This window comes from Cottoperca gobio, chromosome 2 (genome assembly GCF_900634415.1).
Source record: "Cottoperca gobio chromosome 2, fCotGob3.1, whole genome shotgun sequence".
In the NCBI taxonomy this organism is placed as follows: Eukaryota; Metazoa; Chordata; class Actinopteri; order Perciformes; family Bovichtidae; genus Cottoperca; species Cottoperca gobio.
The window spans coordinates 12491830-12512640 of NC_041356.1; the positions used below are offsets into that span (position 1 = coordinate 12491830).

The 20811-nt window shown below is 33.5% G+C and overlaps 2 protein-coding genes across 3 annotated transcripts; both read right to left on the bottom strand.

Moving 5' to 3' along the window:
• Nucleotides 1–10: 10 nt before the first annotated feature.
• Nucleotides 11–11507, bottom strand: LOC115017423 (uromodulin-like). 2 transcript variants are annotated; one of them, XM_029445853.1, is made up of 8 exons: nt 11352–11507; nt 10551–10674; nt 8566–8753; nt 8030–8184; nt 7644–7889; nt 7398–7560; nt 7153–7261; nt 11–65 (listed from the first exon to the last, which is right to left on the bottom strand). In XM_029445853.1, exons 3-7 carry the CDS (start codon nt 8734–8736, stop codon nt 7169–7171), a joined length of 828 nt encoding a protein of 275 aa, XP_029301713.1. In that variant the 5' UTR covers nt 8737–8753; nt 10551–10674; nt 11352–11507; the 3' UTR covers nt 11–65; nt 7153–7168. The 2 variants fall into 2 exon arrangements, with proteins under 2 accessions (XP_029301713.1, XP_029301703.1); XM_029445843.1 differs by lacking the exon at nt 11–65 and adding an exon at nt 6617–6790.
• LOC115016578 (kielin/chordin-like protein) lies at nt 11308–19770 on the bottom strand. Its single transcript, XM_029444410.1, has 8 exons — nt 19752–19770; nt 16716–16800; nt 16445–16572; nt 15625–15868; nt 14719–14863; nt 14145–14244; nt 13998–14060; nt 11308–11554 (listed from the first exon to the last, which is right to left on the bottom strand). Exons 3-8 carry the CDS (start codon nt 16468–16470, stop codon nt 11308–11310), a joined length of 825 nt encoding a protein of 274 aa, XP_029300270.1. The 5' UTR covers nt 16471–16572; nt 16716–16800; nt 19752–19770.
• Between the last annotated feature and the right edge of the window lie 1041 nt (nt 19771–20811).

Below are 20811 nucleotides of genomic sequence, written 5' to 3' on the forward strand. Positions count from 1 at the left end.
CCCGTTGGTGGCATCACGCTCCTCCGTCAGCAGAGTCAGGAAGTGATGGTTTGTTGACCTGTTCTCTTAAAGGGGAAGTGTTCCTATTGCTCTTACATTCAATATTATACTTGTAATACATACAGTGCAGAAAATGCATAATAGTGCAGAAATACATATTGTTTGAGGTAGACAAACACTTATGATAGTCTTTCAAGTGTGGATTAATACAATCAGGAGTAATTTACTTCACAATACTATACTATGACTTTTTATTTTGTTAATGACATACTATACTATGACTTTTTATTTTATTTATGACATACTATACTCTGACTTTATATTTTATTTATGGCATACTATACTATGACTTTTTATTTTATTCATGGCATACTATACTATGACTTTTTATTTTATTTATGACATACTATACTATGACTTTTTATTTTATTTATGACATACTATACTATGACTTTTTATTTTATTTATGACATACTATACTGTGACTTTATTTTATTTATCACATACTATACTATGACTTTTTATTTTATTTATGACATACTATACTATGACTTTATATTTTATTTATGACATACTATACTCTGACTTTATATTTTATTTATGGCATACTATACTATGACTTTTTATTTTATTCATGGCATACTATACTATGACTTTTTATTTTATTTATGACATACTATACTCTGACTTTTTATTTTATTTATGACATACTATACTATGACTTTATATTTTATTTATGGCATACTATACTATGACTTTATTTTATTTATGGCATACTATACTCTGACTTTATTTTATTTATGGTATACTATAACATGACTTTTTATTTTATTTATGACATACTATACTATGACTTTATTTTATTTATGACATACTATACTATGACTTTATATTTTATTTATGACATACTATACTATGACTTTTTATTTTATTTATGACATACTATACTATGACTTTTTATTTTATTTATGGCGAACTATACTATGACTTTATTTTATTTATGGCATACTATACTATGACTTTATTTTATTTATGACATACTATACTATGACTTTATTTTATTTATGACATACTATACTATGACTTTATTTTATTTATGACATACTATACTATGACTTTTTATTTTATTTATGACATACTATACTATGACTTTTTATTTTATTTATGACATACTATACTGTGACTTTTTATTTTATTTATTACATACTATACTATGACTTTTTATTTTATTTATGACATACTATACTCTGACTTTATTTTATTTATGACATACTTTACTGTGACTTTATTTTATTCATGGCATACTATACTATGACTATTTTATTAATGGCATACTATACTATGACTTTATTTTATTTATGACATACTATACGATGACTTTTTATTTTATTTATGACATACTATACTCTGACTTTATTTTATTTATGACATACTATACTATGACTATTTATTTTATTTATGGCGAACTATACTATGACTTTATTTTATTTATGGCATACTATACTATGACTTTATTTTATTTATGACATACTATACTATGACTTTATTTTATTTATGACATACTATACTATGACTTTATTTTATTTATGACATACTATACTATGACTTTTTATTTTATTTATGGCATACTATACTGTGACTTTTTATTTTATTTATTACATACTATACTATGACTTTTTATTTTATTTATGACATACTATACTCTGACTTTATTTTATTTATGACATACTATACTGTGACTTTATTTTATTCATGGCATACTATACTATGACTATTTTATTAATGGCATACTATACTATGACTTTATTTTATTTATGACATACTATACGATGACTTTTTATTTTATTTATGACATACTATACTCTGACTTTATTTTATTTATGACATACTATACTGTGACTTTATTTTATTCATGGCATACTATACTATGACTATTTTATTAATGGCATACTATACTATGACTTTATTTTATTTATGGCATACTATACTATGACTTTTTATTTTATTTATGACATACTATACTCTGACTTTATTTTATTTATGACATACTATACTGTGACTTTATTTTATTCATGGCATACTATACTATGACTATTTTATTAATGGCATACTATACTATGACTTTATTTTATTTATGACCTACTATACTCTGACTTTTTATTTTATTTATGGCATACTATACTATGACTATTTTATTAATGGCATACTATACTATTACTTTATTTTATTTATGGCATACTATACTATGACTTTATATTTTATTTATGGCATACTATACTATGACTTTATATTTTATTTATGGCATACTATACTATGACTTTATATTTTATTTATGGCATACTATACTCTGACTTTTTATTTTATTTATGGCATACTATACTATGACTTTATATTTTATTTATGGCATACTATACTATGACTTTATATTTTATTTATGGCATACTATACTATGACTTTATATTTTATTTATGGCATACTATACTATGACTTTATTTTATTTATGACATACTATACTATGACTTTATTTTATTTATGGCATACTATACTATGACTTTATTTTATTCATGGCATACTATACTATGACTTTATTTTATTTATGACATACTATACTATGACTTTTTATTTTATTTATGACATACTATACTATGACTTTTTATTTTATTTATGACATACTATACTATGACTTTATATTTTATTTATGACATACTATACTATGACTTTATTTTATTTATGGCATACTACACTATGACTTTATTTTATTTATGACATACTATACTATGACTTTTTATTTTATTTATGACATACTACACTATGACTTTATTTTATTTATGACATACTATACTATGACTTTTTATTTTATTTATGACATACTACACTATGACTTTATTTTATTTATGACATACTATACTATGACTTTATATTTTATTTATGACATACTATACTATGACTTTTTATTTTATTTATGACATACTATACTATGACTTTATTTTATTAATAGCATACTCTACTATGACTTTATTTTATTTATGGCATACTATACTATGAGTTTTTATTTTATTTATGGCATACTATACTATGACTTTATTTTATTTATGGCATACTATACTATGACTTTATTTTATTTATGACATACTATACTATGAGTTTTTATTTTATTTATGACATACTATACTATGACTTTTTAATTTATTTATGGCATACTACACTATGACTTTTTATTTTATTTATGACATACTATACTATGACTTTTTATTTTATTTATTACATACTATACTATGACTTTATTTTATTTATTACATACTATACTATGACTTTTTATTTTATTTATGGCATACTATACTATGACTTTTTATTTTATTTATGGCATACTATACTCTGACTTTATTTTATTTATGACATACTATACTGTGACTTTATATTATTTATGGCATACTATACTATGACTTTATTTTATTCATGGCATACTATACTATGACTATTTTATTAATGGCATACTATACTATGACTTTATTTTATTTATGACATACTATACTCTGACTTTTTATTTTATTCATGGCATACTATACTATGACTATTTTATTAATGGCATACTATACTATGACTTTATTTTATTTATGGCATACTACACTATGACTATTTTATTAATGGCATACTATACTATGACTTATTTTATTTATGGCATACTATACTCTGACTTTATTTTATTTATGACATACTATACTATGAGTTTTTATTTTATTTATGACATACTATACTGTGACTTTTTAATTTATTTATGGCATACTATACTATGACTTTTTATTTTATTTATGACATACTATACTATGAGTTTTTATTTTATTTATGACATACTATACTATGACTTTATATTATTTATGGCATACTATACTATGACTTTTTATTTTATTTATGACATACTATACTGTGACTTTATATTATTTATGGCATACTATACTATGACTTTATATTATTCATGGCATACTATACTATTACTTTATTTTATTTATGACATACTATACGATGACTTTTTATTTTATTTATGACATACTATACTCTGACTTTTTATTTTATTTATAGCATACTATACTATGACTTTATTTTATTTATGACATACTATACTATGACTTTATATTTTATTTATGACATACTATACTCTGACTTTATATTTTATTTATGGCATACTATACTATGACTTTATTTTATTTATGACATACTATACTATGACTTTTTATTTTATTTATGACATACTATACTATGACTTTTTAATTTATTTATGGCGAACTATACTATGACTTTATTTTATTTATGGCATACTATACTATGACTTTATTTTATTTATGACATACTATACTATGACTTTTTAATTTATTTATGGCATACTACACTATGACTTTTTATTTTATTTATGACATACTATACTATGACTTTTTATTTTATTTATGACATACTATACTATGACTTTTTATTTTATTTATGACATACTATACTATGACTTTATTTTATTTATGACATACTATACTATGACTTTTTATTTTATTTATGACATACTATACTATGACTTTTTATTTTATTTATGGCATACTACACTATGACTTTTTATTTTATTTATGACATACTATACTGTGACTTTTTATTTTATTTATTACATACTATACTATGACTTTTTATTTTATTTATGACATACTATGACTTTTTATTTTATTTATGGCATACTATACTATGACTTTTTATTTTATTTATGACATACTATACTATGACTTTTTATTTTATTTATGACATACTATACTGTGACTTTATTTTATTTATGGCATACTATACTATGACTATTTTATTAATGGCATACTATACTATGACTTTATTTTATTTATGACATACTATACGATGACTTTTTATTTTATTTATGACATACTATACTATGACTATTTTATTAATGGCATACTATACTATGACTTTATTTTATTTATGACATACTACACTATGACTATTTTATTAATGGCATACTATACTATGACTTTTTATTTTATTTATGGCATACTATACTATGACTTTTTATTTTATTTATGGCATACTATACTATGACTATTTTATTAATGACATACTATACTGTGACTTTTTATTTTATTTATGACATACTATACTATGACTTTTTATTTTATTTATGGCATACTATACTATGACTATTTTATTAATGACATACTATACTATGACTTTTTATTTTATTTATGGCATACTATACTATGACTTTATTTTATTTATGACATACTATACTATGACTTTTTATTTTATTCATGGCATACTATACTATGACTTTTTATTTTATTTATGACATACTATACTATGACTTTTTATTTTATTTATGACATACTATACTATGACTTTATTTTATTTATGGCATACTATACTATGACTTTATTTTTTTTATGGCATACTATACTCTGACTTTATATTTTATTTATGACATACTATACTATGACTTTATATTTTATTTATGACATACTATACTATGACTTTTTATTTTATTTTATTTATGACATACTATACTCTGACTTTATATTTTATTTATGACATACTATACTCTGACTTTATATTTTATTTATGACATACTATACTATGACTTTTTATTTTATTTATAGCATACTATACTATGACTTTATTTTATTTATGGCATACTATACTATGCCTTATTTTATTTGATTTATGACATACTATACTATGACCTTTTGACAAACATGTATCCTACAAAAAAAGAGTGAAAGACAATCGATGTCTGGAGAGGTCGAACAAAATGCACAATGATGTTTTAATGTTCGTGATTTGTAGTAAAAACTCTGGTTTGGTCCTTTCAATATTCTCAGGGAACCGATCTTTGTATCAGGTATTATTGTTTCTTGGATGTACCTTTTGATTTGCTTCTTATTGGTTTTGTTTCTTTCAGAGTTGGTGTTACTGTAACTATTCATTTATTTATTAACATTGAATTGTTAATTTTGATTACTTTTCTGTATAATTTATTATTATTATTATTATTATTATATTTACAGACTTTACTGCGGTGTTTTATCACAAGTATATGGTGCTCTCCGGTGGTCAAAGTGCATAATTACATCAATGTCTCTTTTAGTTTGAAGGATTAAACCGGAAGTGCAGGCATGTGAGTAAGTTGTTAAACTTGATAACACGTTGTAGTTCCAGACCTTTTGGCCTGGTCTTTGGTGTGCCTTGGCCACAGAGAGTTTGAGAACCACTGCACTAAATGACACAAGAACCACTTTTTAAAAATATATTATTTTGAAGGATGTAACAGGAAGTATTGCTTATTTCATTTCCTCTAATTTGACTTAAATGTTGTAGTTATTGACTGTGGCCACAAGTGTTCTGAATATAATGTTACGATAGACTTGATGTTACTTAGATAATATTCCACTGAGGCTGCAACACCTAAACCGACTACTTTCCATTTAAATGTAATTTATATTAAGGAAAGAAAATAACTAGAGCAAATGTTAGAACTTATGTTACAGATCTAATTTCGTATTGCTCACACACACACACACACACACACACAGAAGCTCATGTTTGTTTTACCCACTACCTTTATTTATTTTTTTGGGGTTTTCTTTGCAAATAGTAATAAAAACATAATAATGGTACAACAGCCTCACGGTAATTAAAGACAACATGGTAACTGAAACACTTGTCGTAACTTCAATCTAATAATAATAATCACCGTTTTAATGTTCACATTCTTATACTGGATTTCTGCAGAAATAATAATAAAGTCAGGAATCACCTGAGAAGACACGCAGACAAAACTGATGAGTCATGATATACACTTTGTCTCTGATGTGGGTTAAAATATCAAACAGTCGGATTCACTTTCTGCTACTGAGAGGATAAAGCCTTCTCATGTATTAGTCTGTTCAGAAGTGTAGTGAGCAGTTCTATAAACATTTCATTATTAAGAACTTGATCGTGGGGTTTGTGTGTTTATGAAACATTACGGCTCCTGTACATCGGCTCAAGAACTCCGAAGCAAGTAGCCTCTTGAGACTTATCAGATGTATTTATGAATGCATTCACGCTACAGTTATTGTGATGCCCAGCATGAGGCATTAATGCTACACATGAGTTATGGATTACATTCATACATACCATGTAATGGATGTCTTTATCTACTCAAGGCCATCGTGATGAGGGCTGGCTTTCCATCCGCCTGTTGAGACGCAATAAATCTGCGCTTCCTGGTAGCACCGCTGCAGTTCTGTAAGACAGAGCATGCTCAGGGGTTAGACCTTTCCCAAGCTCAAGTTTCAGTTAGAGATATTATTTATAAAGGTTGCATTCTCTAATGTTGAAGTACTACTTTCACTGAAGCAGTATCTCTGCAGCCCGCTTACCGGAACGCAGGAGTTCCCTGATTTGACGCACAGCTCCACTTTGCAGTGCAGGTAGATTTCGTTATTTTTCGCAGAGAACTCGAACATGGAGAAAGACAAGGCGTTGGACGTTCCCTCTCCGTTTCCCTCCACCTTCACCGTGTTGTCAGCAGGGTTCGGGCATCTGCTCAGAAACAGGAAAACACACATCAGGACGTCAGGAGCCGAATCTTACAGTCACTGAAGCAGCCTCAGAGTTTTACTCACCCTTTAATGACGAAGTCGTATCGCAGACTAGCATCAGGTGATGGCTGGTTGGTTGCCCAGCAGGAGTCGGTCACTATGGCGAGCATGTTGGCGTCCAGCCCCTGCGTCTTCAGCTGCAGCCAGATCTTCTGGTTCAGCTGGATCTCAGTGCTCGGAGAGACTTTCTGCAGCAGGCCGGCGTCGATGTAGGCGTTCATCATCAGAGTGTAATTCCAAAGTCCAGAAACAATCTCCTGCACCACAGAGCTACACACACACACACACACACACACACACACACACACACACACACAGTTCAGCTCTCTCAAACTGTAACAACAAGCTGCAGCACCTCCACCACCAGATGAAGCTGCAGCACCTCCACCACCAGGTGAAGCTGCACTCACCTGTCTGTGATCCTGAAGGACACACTCTTGGTGTCAGGTTCTGTGTAGTGGCAGGAGAAGTCGATCTGGACTTGGTCGTGGCGTGTGATGATCCCACTCAAAGAGCTGTTCATCGTGACGATGGAGTTCTTGTAGATGACTTGGCTGTTGTTCATCTACGTTATGACGGGAAGTTCATTTAATGCACAATATTCTCATATTCACCTGTGACATTTACCATCCTGACAGAGGAAACTTTCACAGTCCAGATCTTTATCATCCAGTTCATAAATCACATGTCTTTCTATCCTAAATGAAGACAACTAGTGGAAAATGTTAACACAAGGTGAGTTTACAGCCTGTGTCCTCCCCTTACATCAATCATAGAGTGCATAGTGTGCTGGGTGTGTAAAGCAAGTGGCATTCAAATCAGTTAATGCAGCTTTAAAAGGCTCCTTGTCACTCTGTGAGTCACTCTTATGCCAAAAGAAGGAAGGCTAACGTGTCCTGAACATAACATGTCGAGCCATGATAAGCACGTTCTTGTTGAGACCCACCGTGACCTCCGACCCGCAGGTGTTGCTGCTGTCGAAGCTGAAAGTCACCATGTGGTTCTGGTTGTCCATGTGACCTTTGCAGCTCGGGTCCTTGAGGTGTAAGATGGAGTAGTCGATGTGTTGGTCCTCCAGCAGACATCCAGCCAGAGTCAGAGAGGCAGAGTTATTCATGCAGACTGTCGGCTCGCCTGTAAAAGTATCAAACTGTTGAATTATTTTATTGTGAGCAGAAACATGTCCAGTTTCTAATCAAACACAAACAATTATGTTTTTCTGCTAAAGTGATATTACTCCTGTATTAGCTGCTCTGCACTGGCTCCCGGTAAAATACAGAATAGAATTCAAAATCCTTCTCCTGACTTACAAATCAATTAATGGTCAGGCTCCAGCATATCTTAAAGATCTCATAGTACCTTATAAACCAACTAGAGCATTGCGCTCCCAGACTGCAGGGTTACTTGTGGTTCCTAGAGTCTCTAAGAGTACAATGGGAGCCAGAGCCTTCAGCTATCAAGCTCCTCTCCAGTGGAACCAGCTTCCAGTTTGTGTTCGGGAGGCAGACACCCTCTCCACATTTAAGAGCAGGCTAAAGACTTTCCTTTTTGATAAAGCTTATAGTTAGGGCTGGCTCAGGTTTGCCCTGGATCAGCCCCTAGTTATACTGCTATAGGCTTAGACTGCCGGGGGACACCTCCCTGCTCTCTTCCTTCTCTTCCTCTCTCCTCCCCTCCCTCTCTTCTTCTCCCTCTCTATCTGTATGCATTTATGTAAATGTATGTTACTAACTCATCATCCGGGGCATCATCCCCGGAGTGTCTGTGTCTCATGTGGCAGGTTGCCACTGATAAAGTTTACGTCAGGATCATGAATCGTGGCTGCGCCTGCTGTCCTGGTCCTGCCTGACGCCCACGTTAATATACATATTTTTTGGAGACACCGGGAAGCCTTTTTGACATCATCCTGGAATCATCCTTTTTTTAAAATTGGTTCACACCATCAGTTCTGTCAAATGTTGTATTTGTACTATGTTGTTTATCCTGTACACACGACATCTATTGCACGTCTGTCCGTACTGGGAGAGGGATCCCTCCTCAGTCTCTCCCTGAGGTTTCTAACATGTTCCCCCTTTAATTATGGGGTTTCTTTTAGGAAGTTTTTCATTGTGCGATGCGAGGGTCTAAGGACAGAGGGTCTAAGGACAGAGGGTGTAAGGACAGAGGGTCTAAGGACAGAGGGTCTAAGGACAGAGGGTGTAAGGACAGAGAGTCTAAGGACAGAGGGTCTAAGGACAGAGGGTCTGAGGACAGAGGGTCTAAGGACAGAGGGTGTCGTATCCTGTACAGTCTGTAAACACTGAGACAAATGTATAATTTGTAATATTGGGCTGTATAAATACATTTGTTTGATTTGAAGTACATCACTTAAATATAGCATTGAGGTATTTGTACATTACTTCCATTTTATGCTACTTTATATTTCTCCACAACAATTTGGAATGAAATATTGTACTTTTTACTCGTCTACATTTATTTGACACATTAGTGACTTTGCTGACTTTCATATTATTAATACAAAATATAAATGAACTAATGAATTATGATGTTTTATTACTGATTAATATACCTGCAGTATAAAAAGTAATTAAAGTTAGCTCCACCTTTACCAGCTGCAAAAAAAGTGATGAACACATTAATGCATCAATAATATAATCCAGTAATATTATTATATTACTGGATTATATTATTGATGCATTAATGTGATAATAAAAGATGCAGTACTGGTACGTGTAACTTGTAAGTCTACACTCTGACTAAAGTAAAACACCTGAGCACTTCTTCCACCTCTCACCAGATCTTTGTTTAGGCTTAAATTATGCTTAAATACAAATGTGTTTCAGGATATTTACTTTTAAAAGCAACTAATAATAAGAACTGTGAATATTCTCAGAGCTGGATGAACTCCATTTATCACTTTTTGCATTTTACCGAAAGAGTTTGTTGACTTGTACTTGGAGGCGAACAGCGCCCGACAGAAGCAGCGGGTCCCACCGGGCTTCTGTCCACAGAACTCATGAGCACTGCAGTGCTGCTGACAGGGAGGGGACAGCAGCTGCACACACACACACACACACACACACACACACACACACACACACACACACACACACACACACACACACACACACACGTGAGCTAAACCTTCAAAGGGTGAATGACATTAAAATAACATTTTAAACACATTTTCTGAATTTATACTTACTTCCAGTGCATTTAGTTGACAGTTCTGGCTACTTGTTACTTTTCAGATATAGTAAAACGGTATATTTATATAACAACTATATATAATAGATTAAATGAAAACAAAATGAAATTAACATTAAAAAGCTGCTTACATTATAATTATTATTCTGCACATTGAATGTTTTTACTATTTGTACTTTAGATGATCATACACAGGAGTATATTATTATTATAATATCAATTTAAATAATAACATTTGCATTCATATTATTATGAATAACAATAGCAATACCAACAATAAGTATTCATATTAATAATAGCAATTGTAATAATAATAACAATAAATAACGACAACAAAAATAAACATAATAATAATAATAATAATTATTGTCTCTTAACTCCATTACCACCGTTGTAAAATGCTCACTGACTGAAATAAACCTAAACCTATACTTACAGGCTACTGTACATACTTTTGGACTTAAAATGAAAGGTTGTGTATTTAAGCCCAAGTTACTGTGAATATAAAGTGAAGGAGGATCTTACAGCAGCCGGTCAGTGCCCTCCAGCCCTCCAGTGTGACGTTGTTTCTCAGGATGCAGGACTTGGCGTACGCCTCCACAAACTGACATTTCATATTGTCCACCGACGGGTATTTACACAAAGTGTCTGTGCAGGCGGTGATGTACGGCTCTGGGTCAATGTAGCTGTGACAAGCAGTGAAGGGAGCCTGCCTCATGAGCTGACAGCTGTTCAGAGAGGAAGAGTGACAGTCAAGGATCTGAACAGAGGTGGAAGAAGTACTCATGTCTTTTACTACCAAGTGTAGAAATACTCTGCGACAAGTAAAAGTACTGCATCTTTTTTTACTTAAGTAAAAGTACAAAAGTATCAGCATCAAAATAGACTCTAAGTACCAAAACTAAAAGTACTCATCATGCAGAATAATATATATCACTGGATTATAATGAGTGATACATTAATGTGTTAATATATTTTGTATTATTAATATGAACCTGCAAAGTAACTAATGCTGTAAAATAAATCTAAAAGTACTATATTTTATACCATATACCATATACACCAAATTGTGGTAGAGAAGTATAAAGTAGCAAAAAATGGAAATACTAAAGTACAGTACAAGTACCTCAAAATTGTACAAAAGTAAAGTACTTGAGTAAATGTAATGAGTTACTTTCCACCACTGGCGTTGAGCTTCCAGAAACATCCAGTGGTGGAAAGCTACTTTATGCTACTTTAAACTGCTCCACTACCATTTGGAAGGAAATATTGTGTCTTTAGTCTTCCACCTTTTTCTTTCTTTCTTTTTCTTTTAATTAAAAAAATCTAAAAAAACTTAAATTGAGCAATTGTGACTAAATCTAATTTCCTCCGGGATAAATAAAGAGTTTGTGATTAAGATACCTACACCATAAAGTCAGCTCCACCTTTACCAGCTGCTACATTAAAGTGATGAACACATTAATGTATCAATAATTATAATCTTATAACATGAATTTCTGTATAATGAGTACTTTTAGTATTTAATGTGTACTTGTGTATTTTTACTTTAATAAAAAGGAGATAACAGAATATTTCTTCACTATGGTATGACTACTTTTACTTGTAACAGAGTATTTATTTTCTAAGGTATGACTACTTTGACTTGTAACATAGTATTTCTTCACTATGGTATAACTACTTTGACTTGTAACAGAGTATTTCTTCACTATGGTATAACTACTTTGACTTGTAACAGAATATTTCTTCACTATGGTATGACTACTTTTACTTGTAACAGAGTATTTCTTCACTATGGTATAACTACTTTGACTTGTAACAGAATATTTCTTCACTATGGTATGACTACTTTGACTTGTAACAGAGTATTTCTTCACTATGGTATAACTACTTTTACTTGTAACAGAGTATTTATTTTCTAAGGTATGACTACTTTTACTTGTAACAGAGTATTTATTTTCTAAGGTATGACTACATGATGGTATGACTACTTTTACTTGTAACATAGTATTTCTACACTATGGTATGACTACTACTCGTAACAGAGTATTTCTTCACTATGGTATGACTACTTTTACTTGTAACAGAGTATTTATTTTCTAAGGTATAACTACTTTTACTTGTAACAGAGTATTTCTACACTATGGTATAACTACTTTTACTTGTAACAGTATTTCTTCACTATGGTATGACTACTTTTACTTGTAACAGAGTATTTATTTTCTAAGGTATAACTACTTCTACTCGTAACAGAGTATTTCTTCACTAAGGTATGACTACTTTTACTTGTAACATAGTATTTCTACACTATGGTATGACTACTTTTACTTGTAACATAGTATTTCTACACTATGGTATGACTACTTTTACTTGTAACAGAGTATTTCTTCACTATGGTATGACTACTTTTACTCGTAACAGAGTATTTATTTTCTAAGGTATGACTACTTTTACTTGAAAAAGAGTATTTCTTCACTATGGTATGACTACTTTTACTTGAAACATAGTATTTCTACACTATGGTATGACTACTTTTACTTGTAACAGAGTATTTCTTCACTATGGTATGACTACTTTTACTTGAAACATAGTATTTCTTCACTATGGTATGACTACTTTTACTCGTAACAGAGTATTTATTTTCTAAGGTATGACTACTTTTACTTGAAACAGAGTATTTCTTCACTATGGTATGACTACTTTTACTTGAAACATAGTATTTCTACACTATGGTATGACTACTTTTACTTGTAACAGAGTATTTCTTCACTATGGTATGACTACTTTTACTTGAAACATAGTATTTCTTCACTATGGTATGACTACTTTTACTTGAAACAGAGTATTTCTTCACTATGGTATGACTACTTTTACTTGAAACATAGTATTTCTTCACTATGGTATGACTACTTTTACTTGAAACATAGTATTTCTTCACTATGGTATGACTACTTTTACTTGAAACAGAGTATTTCTTCACTATGGTATGACTACTTTTACTCGTAACAGAGTATTTATTTTCTAAGGTATGACTACTTTTACTTGAAACAGAGTATTTATTTTCTAAGGTATAACTACTTTGACTCATAGCAGAGTATTTCTTCACTCTGGTACGACTACTTTTACTTTAGTAAGTGTGATGGCATCGTGTTTCTCTGGCTCAGTTCTTACTGTTCAGTTGAACAGTTGCAGTTGACTGAATTGTCGACGGTGTCGTTGTGCTGAATTTGGCAGCTGGGGGGAGACAAACATCACATTACATTTGAAAGATATACAACATTAATACAAAAAGGTGATATCAGTGGGACTAAGTGTTACCTCTGTTGACTGAAGAGAGAGGACTTCTGCCCCACTAGGGTAAAGATCGAGTTGAAACTAGTTGGGTTGCCACACAAACCCTCGAAGGCTTCGGTCGGTCCTGGTAGACGTGCAATCAAACACAAATCTATGAACTTTCAACATAATAATAGTTTCCTGAAAATGTAAAATCCTAAAATTTGCACGAAACAACTTTTTTTCAAAACTAAGGATTTATTAATTTTTGATGTTTGAAATGTAAACTCTAGCAAAGATGTATACAACTGAAATACCTATAAATGGGAAATTAACTTTCCATACTGAAGGTCCATCAGACCAGAGGGGATCTGAGATTAGAAACATTCAATCCCCATGAAATGTTCTTCAACACTGATCTTTGAAGTGATATTATGAAAGTTCTGCATTCAAAAAGGCTTTCAATAATGTGATAGGGTTTTACATTATCGGTATATCAAATAAGATTATGGGTAGAAATTATCATTATTGGGTTTTACTACATTTTCAATCAGGTTAAGTGCACATTTTATTAATATTACATTAATATTCAGTCCAGATAGGATGTAGTTTTCTGTACCTTGCACATGTACGGTGTTACCATCAAAAAAGAGAGTCATGTTGGAGAACGGTAAGGTGGCAGTAACTCCAGTTTGGTCCTTGGAGAGCTCCACGCCGTGAAACGTCTGAGCTGTGCTGTTGAGCGTCAGTGTTTCTTCATCCATCTAGAACACAGCAGAAAGGTTTAAACAGCACAAACACACACTAGTGTGCTTTGTGTGTATGTTGCTCCCACCTACATAGGCTTTAGTAGATTTCCATAATGGTTGAATTCTTTCGCTCACTTGAACTCAAAATGTTTCCTCTCTTCCCTCAAAGTTAAAATAACATATTGTGTTTAGTGATAAGACAAGAGAACGCTGAAAGTGACAGATGACAGAAGAAGACGTCAACAAATGAAATATATAAATCTAAAACAGATTTCTGCTCCTATGGCACCACGTTCAGCAGCTATACATGCAGAGAGTGAATTATATATATATACATTATATACTGTATATATACTGTATATATATATATAAAGTATATAAATACAGTATATATATATATACTGTATATATATATAAAATTGCTTTATTAAAAAGTTATATTTATATAACACCTCTCGACTGCAGAAATCACAACATGCTTCACAATGAGGAGAAAATAAATAATACAAAAAAGAAAAAACTAACTAAATCAAATCTAACAAGTTAATATTTAACACCTGAACGCGGCCAATGAGTGGAACTTTAACCTTGATTATTTTGTTTCATAGATAGTGGAATAATATGCTGATAACTTTTTTACACAAATCCTGAATTCATTGTAAAATACTTTACTTGAGTATTTCTATCTGAAGCTGCTTTATACTTCTTCCCAACTATATCTGGAAGAATGAGTGAACTTTAAATACATCAACACAAAGTAACTCCTGGCAGCTCACCCGAACTCGTCCACCTTGTTCCAGATACAGTTTCGCACTGGGCCCTGGCAGCAATAGGATCAAATGGTCCAAAAGTGGCACATCTTTACGGCGGCGCTCCTGGAAAGCAGCCAAGAGGGTGAATTCTGAACTTCCTTGAGGCTTCATCAGAGTGTATGTACAGCGATCCGGGACAGGCAGAGCTCTGTGGAAGAAGTCGATGACAGTGGAGCCCGTCACAGTGCAAACCACACTGTCAGTGCACCTGATGGCCAAGGAAAGGGACAAATATCCAGAATGAAAAATGAAACCTTGAAACTTAACAATTGAACACATAAAGTTCAGTAAAACTCTTATACAATGTCTATAATAACAACTCTAAGATGATAAACAATAAAGTCATAAACAATAAATATCTTGAAATATTTGACAGACAAACTGAGTTATAAACTGGAGCGTGAGCTGCATTATGGGAAATGTTTAATGATATCTCTGCAGCTTTGATTTGCAGTGACCTTAGATTAAAAACACGTTTTGAGTCGCTTGTTGTGTCTTCTTCACAAACTGTCCATCATGAGTCCCACAACGGTATTAAAGTGCAATGCTGAATTGGTGGAATATTCCTTTGATGTCTTATAGACTGAATCATGAATCAACTGATCAAAAACATAATGATATATTTTCATCAATAATGACAATAATTCTGAGTTGCAGCCGAATAATATCAGAACTTTCTCCTCAAGTCGTTGTTTTGAGTCTCGTTCACATAGTCCACTTCCTTTAAATCAGTCAGTAAAACTTCCTTCAAACTTTCTTCTTGATATAAACAGAACATATTTACATGTTGTTGCCCAGACAAGACTGCATGTCACATGTGCTCTGATTAGTGAGCTGTGCAGTCGAGCCCACAGGTCATCTTGGTGCAGGTGTCTGGAAGGACCTCCGATGAACCGGATCGTAAAGTGAAATCTTGGAGGAGACAGAAGGTATATAAAATTAGTTTGATATTAAACTTCATTAACTAGTGTGCAAAATGTAAGAGAAGAAAATAACAGCAATTTAAAAATATCACATTTCCAGTCCCTTCTTTGGGAACCACAAGATTTGCCGACCTGAGAATCTGCATCCGCTTATTTCCATAATGCCTGAAGACGTCAATGTCTGAAATACTGAATTATCGACCAATGCTTCCACTCTCTAGAAAAGGATTAGACAGAAATGAAAGTTAATACTGAATGAATATATATATATATTTTCCTTCAATCTAAGGACAGTTCAGTAGAACAGTGAGAGCAGTGGTGGCAGGTTGAAGCCCTACACAAATTATTTAAAGATAATTATTTCTAATCCACTTCTTTGGCCACTTTGGGGCAATAAGAGCCCAGAAACAAACCACCAGGGTCATGTCAGTGCAATGTTCCCTTTCCCTTTCGCTCTCTTGTTAACTGTTAAATGTCTGTATGCACAGAGTTTATCAGAGCTGCCAGAGTGAGTGACAACAGCTCTCTGTGGGTTTACGGTCTCTTTCTGTTAATATAAATACACTTATTGTATTCACTGTATTGTATATGATCAATGAGTAACAGTTCTAAACTACATTCATAAATTGCTAATCATCTGTCAGGATGCTTCAGTTTGTAGCTCTCATACAGTACAGTTATATTAATGACAGGTCCAAGTGTTCTCCAACCCAACAACTCTTAAAATCCCAGGAGCTCATATGAATAATGCACCGCAGGTCTTCCACTGAAGTGACATGTGACCTTTTGGTAAAACACATCCAAATATTGATTCATTTACACGTCACAATATTTATAATATATCTTATACAATACATGAGAGGAACAAACTGGCTCTCTTCTAAACTTTGCATTTCACTTCTGGCTGAAAGCTGCAGACACAGCCTGAACTAAAGCTGCAGACACAGCCTGAACTAAAGCTGCAGTCACAGCCTGAACTAAAGCTGCAGACACAGTCTGAACTAAAGCTGCAGACACAGCCTGAACTAAAGCTGCAGTCACAGCCTGAACTAAAGCTGCAGTCACAGTCTGAACTAAAGCTGCAGTCACAGCCTGAACTAAAGCTGCAGACACAGCCTGAACTAAAGCTGCAGACACAGTCTGAACTAAAGCTGCAGACACAGTCTGAACTAAAGCTGCAGTCACAGTCTGAACTAAAGCTGCAGACACAGTCTGAACTAAAGCTGCAGACACAGTCTGAACTAAAGCTGCAGACACAGCCTGAACTAAAGCTGCAGACACAGTCTGAACTAAAGCTGCAGACACAGTCCTGAACTAAAGCTGCAGTCACAGTCTGAACTAAAGCTGCAGTCACAGTCTGAACTAAAGCTGCAGACACAGTCTGAACTAAAGCTGCAGACACAGTCTGAACTAAAGCTGCAGACACAGTCTGAACTAAAGCTGCAGACACAGCCTGAACTAAAGCTGCAGTCACAGTCTGAACTAAAGCTGCAGACACAGCCTGAACTAAAGCTGCAGTCACAGTCTGAACTAAAGCTGCAGACACAGTCTGAACTAAAGCTGCAGTCACAGTCCAGTCTGAACTAAAGCTGCAGTCACAGTCTGAACTAAAGCTGCAGACACAGTCTGAACTAAAGCTGCAGTCACAGTCTGAACTAAAGCTGCAGACACAGTCTGAACTAAAGCTGCAGTCACAGTCTGAACTAAAGCTGCAGTCACAGTCTGAACTAAAGCTGCAGTCACAGTCTGAACTAAGCTGCAGACACAGTCTGAACTAAAGCTGCAGACACAGTCTGAACTAAAGCTGCAGTCACAGCCTGAACTAAGCTGCAGACACAGTCTGAACTAAAGCTGCAGACACAGTCTGACTAAGCTGCAGACACAGTCTGAACTAAAGCTGCAGTCACAGTCTGAACTAAAGCTGCAGACACAGTCTGAACTAAAGCTGCAGTCACAGTCTGAACTAAAGCTGCAGTCACAGTCTGAACTAAAGCTGCAGACACAGTCTGAACTAAAGCTGCAGTCACAGTCTGAACTAAAGCTGCAGACACAGTCTGAACTAAAGCTGCAGACACAGTCTGAACTAAAGCTGCAGTCACAGTCTGAACTAAAGCTGCAGACACAGTCTGAACTAAAGCTGCAGTCACAGTCTGAACTAAAGCTGCAGTCACAGTCTGAACTAAAGCTGCAGTCACAGTCTGAACTAAAGCTGCAGTCACAGTCTGAACTAAAGCTGCAGTCACAGTCTGAACTAAAGCTGCAGACACAGCCTGAACTAAAGCTGCAGACACAGTCTGAACTAAAGCTGCAGACACAGCCTGAACTAAAGCTGCAGTCACAGTCTGAACTAAAGCTGCAGACACAGTCTGAACTAAAGCTGCAGACACAGTCTGAACTAAAGCTGCAGACACAGCCTGAACTAAAGCTGCAGACACAGTCTGAACTAAAGCTGCAGACACAGTCTGAACTAAAGCTGCAGTCACAGTCTGAACTAAAGCTGCAGACACAGTCTGAACTAAAGCTGCAGTCACAGTCTGAACTAAAGCTGCAGTCACAGTCTGAACTAAAGCTGCAGACACAGTCTGAACTAAAGCTGCAGTCACAGTCTGAACTAAAGCTGCAGACACAGTCTGAACTAAAGCTGCAGACACAGTCTGAACTAAAGCTGCAGACACAGTCTGAACTAAAGCTGCAGTCACAGTCTGAACTAAAGCTGCAGACACAGTCTGAACTAAAGCTGCAGTCACAGTCTGAACTAAAGCTGCAGTCACAGTCTGAACTAAAGCTGCAGTCACAGTCTGAACTAAAGCTGCAGTCACAGTCTGAACTAAAGCTGCAGACACAGCCTGAACTAAAGCTGCAGACACAGTCTGAACTAAAGCTGCAGACACAGCCTGAACTAAAGCTGCAGTCACAGTCTGAACTAAAGCTGCAGACACAGTCTGAACTAAAGCTGCAGACACAGTCTGAACTAAAGCTGCAGACACAGTCTGAACTAAAGCTGCAGACACAGTCTGAACTAAAGCTGCAGACACAGCCTGAACTAAAGCTGCAGTCACAGTCTGAACTAAAGCTGCCATAAAGCAGATTGGTTTGATGACATAAGTTTCCATAGTAACAGACTCAGCCTCATCTCTGAGACCAAAGTTATGTCTTTCATATACTTACCGTCAAAGGAGAAGTTGTTGGAATAGTCATTCTCAAAGCTGCTCGTTTGTCAAAGTTGTATAAATAAAAAATATTCTGAAAGCATAAAAAGACAGACAGGAAATATTAGGAAAAGTCTTCCAAAACATCTTAGAAATAAACTTTGATTTGAAGTTCTCTTTACACACGACTTTGAAATGTTAATTTTTTACAAAAGGCGGGACATTCAATCAATCTATTAAACATGGCTCTGATGATGACTCACCGCATTACCTCCTGAATAAATACAATAGAAAGTAATCAAGCAGGGACTTGTCAGGCCTGACAGAATGTTGGACGTGTCACGAGTTGTTACAGTCGACTGCACAAGATCAATCGTGCTGGAATATACGATCTTCAGACAGTCTAGTGTTGTTTGGTTATTTTTGAAGCAAAATGAAAGAGATGAATCGTTATGATAGGACACCTGCAGAAACAGAGAACAACAATATAAAGACTCAGCATCATGTCATTAGCTCAATGTAAAAGCACCATTTTAACTGCAAGTGGTGTGTTTTTAATTACTCCAATTACTTGTAGTTAGCTGTTAGCTGTAGTTAGCTGTTGAGTTACAGATTTCCAGAGGGACTGCTGCATTTAAACCAGAGTACACAATATTTAGTCATTTTTACTAATTGAAACTTGTTGAATTGAACTGTTGACAAGTTGCACATGTTTGTATTCCGAAGTATAAAGGAGCACTAAATGGAAATACTCAAGTAAAGTACAAGTACTTCAAAATTGTACTTAAGTACAATACCTGAGTAAATGTACTCAGTTACTTTCCACCACTGCTACACACTGATTAAATTCCTTTTTGTTTGACTAAAGTTTAATACTGTAACTACCATTCTGAGGTACTTGTACTTATACGTAAAAGTACAAGTACAATACGTATATTGTAGTTTTTACTATACTTTCAGTTACTAGTTACAGTTTTGGGGACTCAGATTAAAAACAGAATATAGTCAAATAATGGATATTATATTAAAATAAGAAGAATTCACAAGCCTGTAGTTTATTAATTCATTAAATGAGCCGT

What these genes read in the sequence shown, in the direction of transcription:
- LOC115017423 (XM_029445853.1), bottom strand. Translation starts at nt 8,736, where the DNA reads ATGAATAACTCTGCCTCTCTGACTCTGGCTGGATGTCTGCTGGAGGAC. An exon ending in CCTGCGGGTCGGAGGTCACG is followed by an intron (nt 8,185 to 8,565) that starts GTGGGTCTCAAC and finishes GTCATAACGTAG; the next exon opens with ATGAACAACAGCCAAGTCAT. An exon ending in TACGACTTCGTCATTAAAGG is followed by an intron (nt 7,561 to 7,643) that starts GTGAGTAAAACT and finishes GTTTCTGAGCAG; the next exon opens with ATGCCCGAACCCTGCTGACA.
- LOC115016578 (XM_029444410.1), bottom strand. Translation starts at nt 16,470, where the DNA reads ATGCAGTCTTGTCTGGGCAACAACAT. An exon ending in TCTTGTCTGGGCAACAACAT is followed by an intron (nt 15,869 to 16,444) that starts GTAAATATGTTC and finishes CTTGGCCATCAG; the next exon opens with GTGCACTGACAGTGTGGTTT. An exon ending in TGCAACTGTTCAACTGAACA is followed by an intron (nt 11,555 to 13,997) that starts GTAAGAACTGAG and finishes CTCTCTGAACAG; the next exon opens with CTGTCAGCTCATGAGGCAGG.